Raw genomic sequence first — 3845 nt, forward strand, 5'->3', positions numbered from 1 at the left:
TTTGAGAGAGAAGAGAAATTTGCGAATTTAAGAGAATGAGAGGATTTGTGAGATTGAGAGAATGAGAAAAATGTTTGTATTAAATTGTGTGTTTAATTGTGTAACATACATGGTGTATTTAAAGGAAACAAAAGCAATAAGCACTCAATGGTGGAAGGATAAATAACTAGTAGTGGACTAGCCACTCCTCCCCATTTGGTAAGTGATATGGTCACTTCTCCTACTTCCTCCACTACTTCCCTTTGTTTAATTCTTCATGTCAACAATAACAACATTCCAACTGTGGAATTGGGGGACACGGAAAGCAAATAGCTGAAGCCAAACCGGAAAAGTATTGACAAACAAAATCGAACCGAACTGTATAACCATTCTGAACCGGAAGTTAATACCAACGAATCCAGAAGTGGTCTGATAGTGGGCCGTAAAAAGCCCATCATCTAAAAAGTGAAGGAACCAAAAAAAAGTCAAAGACCGGCCGGCACATTGCATACGGCGTAGATACGTGTACGACGCGCGCAGAATCCAGATCATAAGGATCGAGAGAGATCCAGAAGAAGAAAGATATGGCATTGCAATGGCTGATTCTATCTTACGTTGTTGCTGCAGAGGTCGTGATCGCCGTGATCTTGACTCTCCCTTACCCTATGCTCCTCAAGAAACGAATCGTGTCGCTTGTCTCGCTCATACTCCAGCCTGCCGCTTCCATCGTCGCCTTCGCTGGATTTCAACTCCTCGGTGATAACCTCTCTCTCTCTATCTACCGTAGATCGTTTAATTTCTCACCGTTTCTTGTTCGGGGGATCGATATGGTCTTTCCATAATTTGGTATGTGCTCATGTGAATTGCTTGGGTCACACGTTTGTTTCAGATCTTTACTGGAAGAATGAGCATAGACTAATGTGCTCATCTGAGGTCTGCACTGCTACAGAGCGTGATCGCTACGAGAAATCCGTAAGTATATCATCACATTTGGTAATAGAGTCAAAGCGTGTTTTTGTTCATACTTGTATAATCATCAGATATGAAATGTATAATCATTCAAGGATTGAGATTAATTGCTTTTGGTTTATTGAATAGATATAGATGTCTGAGAATGAGACAATAGTTGAATTCTTAGTAGTTTTACAAATTATATACTTTTTTGTAACAGACTCCCAAGAGGAGTTAGTAGTACTAGTGGTTAGTATTTGTATCTTCTTTTGCTTAACTTAGCTGCGGTTTAGAAGCTAGAAAATGTTGCAAGGGGACTTGTTTTAGTGGAACTGGTGTCATGTTCTTTTTATGCCCTCTTCTTGTGAGAATATCTTGGTTGTTGATTGTTGATGCAACTAACCGTTCCTACTGACTCTGTTCCTGAAACATCGAGCTTTAGTCAATTGTAATGATCGACTCTTGGGGATGTTCGATCTGTTATTTGCGTCTTGTATTCCATCCTCCCTTTAGATGTCTCAGGTCAGCATACTTACGATTTTACTTGTTTGTCAGATCTACAAGGCTCAACGGAACGTGGTTCTGTGTGCAGCTGGGATCCTTCTCTACTGGTACATCACCAACTATTACACACCAAACATTTCACACTTGTATAATTGAATTGACTGATATTTTCTAACATTCACTGGCAGGTGTATTTTCCGCATCTGCAAGTACAACAAAGACCTTGAGCATTTGGAGGAATTAGAGAAAAGATGCAAGGCAGAGTAGTAGTCTCCATTAGTCTGTTCTGTTATAGATATTATTACTTCGGCTTGTGAGTAGTCCAAAAAACTGAAACAAGACCAGGATGTATCTAGATAAATCTTTCCACAGACCTTGTTTTGTGTTTATTCCTCTTGCAGCTTTGTGTTACTTTTCTAGAAACAACCCAATTTTATTGTGTCCCGACTTGACATTCACAGATTAATTTCCTAGAAACTAACCTTTCTTTCTTTTTCTCCACCTTTAATATCTTTCGGTCACTCAGTCACTCAGTTACTCAGATTAATTTTCTAGGAACTAACAGTTCACTCATTCAGCTGCAGTGATTGTCTTTTAAAATGTCTTTGGTGAGGTTTTGCGCAAATGGGTTACTTCTACACCGCTTCTTCACTCCTCTGCTTAATCATAACTCTTAAAATTTCAGTTCCCTTGTAATTTGTGTAACATACAGTTTAAGATTCTTCAAGTCCTATTGCTTAGTTGAGCATCATCCCTATCGCTCTCTTTAGCTATAGATGCAAGCTCTTAATGTTAAATTAGTCATTTTCATTACAGACCATTTTTAGTTCAGTACAAAGTGGTACCTATTATCTACATGGCTCTCAACATTCCCAAAGAAACGACCCGAAAGTGACAGCCTCCAAGACAAGCCTCTTCATTCCACCAAAGCTAATCTTTATCTGTTCGTCCTTGGATAAATCAACTGTCCCTTGCGGTCTAATCAAGATTTGACTAGAATCATAGAATAAATTTTGACCGGAAGACTTTTTTGGCAAAAGACTTTTAGGAAAATCTTTTAATTAATATTAAATGTTTTACTCTTAATTTGTCGATTGCAAAACTAATTTACGCAAATTTCTTGCAACAGTGAGAATATTTCGTATAAAACTTTGCTTAATTGCAAAACTAACATATCTATATGACAATAAAAGTTAGAAAACTTTTAGAAAAAATTTCTATAAGAAACACACAAAATAGTTAATTGTAAAACTAACATATACATTGATTTGGAAACTTCTAGAGAAATCTTCTTCGAAAATAAATTTGAAAAAAAAATCTGAATTCATACTTTGAACTCGTGAGTTATCTTGTTTGAACTCGTGAGTTATCTTGTTTAACTTCTCCAATCACGCACAACTTCACCACGAAAGTGATCCACAAAGTGACTCACTCATTAATGACCAAAAATCACGAACTTCAACTTGATTGTTCATGGTAGTTGATGTATTGACGTTATTGTAAATACTTGATGAAAATAAGAATGATTGAATAAAACACTCATTTTCGTAAAAAAATAGTAATTGCATTTTCGTGAATAACACAAATTTCTCGGGTGAATACATCAAATGAAAGTTTCAAAAAAAAACACAGGTCATTTTTACATTTGACATGAAGTTTTTAGTCATATTTGCAAAAATCCATGAATTTTAATTAGGCGAAAATATATTAATTAAAAGCAAATCTAAATTAATTAAATTGGTACTATAAATAAATCTAAAATCTAAACTTTTTTACACTACTGAGATTTTAAACTCAAAAGATAATATTATCTATATATATAAAGTTGGCTTTTTCCCTTTTTATGACATGTGGAATGGGGGTTTGTTGACATGTGTCCTCATATTTTTTTTTGTATTTTAAATCCTTTTTCTTTTAGATTATTGCAATTTGTTCTATCAATTTCTAATTATGTACTATCTAATCCTTCTCACACTTATTAGTCCCTAAAATTCAAGAAATAAATAAAATAATAAAAATATATTTTAAATATTTAATTTATTTACAATTAAAAATAACATAAATTTTCACCATTTTATTATTTTTACTAATTTTTATTATTTCATTTACAAATTATATATTTATTTCACTATTAATATCATAAGATAATCAAACTAAGAATAAGAAACTAGAGCACCAACGCAAATAACCAAGAAAACGAGCCAGAAAGAGAATAATAATCGAAAGCCCAAAGCCACCAAGAAGCAGGAACATATATGCCTAAAGCACCGGAATCACAATCAGTAGCTAAAAGATAATAAACACCTTACAAACTAAACAAGAATATACAACACGGCCATGCAAGTGAAAAACCACAAAGCTCTGGATAGAATGGACCAAAGCTCTGGATAGAATTCTCCGCACACCTATAC

At 34.5% G+C, this 3845-nt stretch overlaps 1 protein-coding gene across 1 annotated transcript; it reads left to right on the forward strand.

Moving 5' to 3' along the window:
- The first annotated feature begins 501 nt into the window (after positions 1–501).
- Positions 502–1900, forward strand: LOC106332695. Its single transcript, XM_013771171.1, has 4 exons — positions 502–735; positions 869–951; positions 1486–1541; positions 1623–1900. The coding sequence occupies exons 1-4, from the start codon at positions 564–566 to the stop codon at positions 1699–1701; spliced, it is 390 nt and encodes a 129-aa protein (XP_013626625.1). The 5' UTR covers positions 502–563; the 3' UTR covers positions 1702–1900.
- The last annotated feature ends 1945 nt before the right edge of the window (positions 1901–3845 follow it).

Source organism: Brassica oleracea, chromosome C3 (genome assembly GCF_000695525.1).
Source record: "Brassica oleracea var. oleracea cultivar TO1000 chromosome C3, BOL, whole genome shotgun sequence".
In the NCBI taxonomy this organism is placed as follows: Eukaryota; Viridiplantae; Streptophyta; class Magnoliopsida; order Brassicales; family Brassicaceae; genus Brassica; species Brassica oleracea.

Excerpts from the sequence above, each read along its gene's own strand:
- LOC106332695 (XM_013771171.1), top strand. The coding sequence starts at position 564 with ATGGCATTGCAATGGCTGATTCTATCTTACGTTGTTGCTGCAGAGGTC. Across the intron at positions 736-868 it reads CGCTGGATTTCAACTCCTCG|ATCTTTACTGGAAGAATGAG; the intron begins GTGATAACCTCT and ends CGTTTGTTTCAG. Across the intron at positions 952-1,485 it reads GTGATCGCTACGAGAAATCC|ATCTACAAGGCTCAACGGAA; the intron begins GTAAGTATATCA and ends CTTGTTTGTCAG.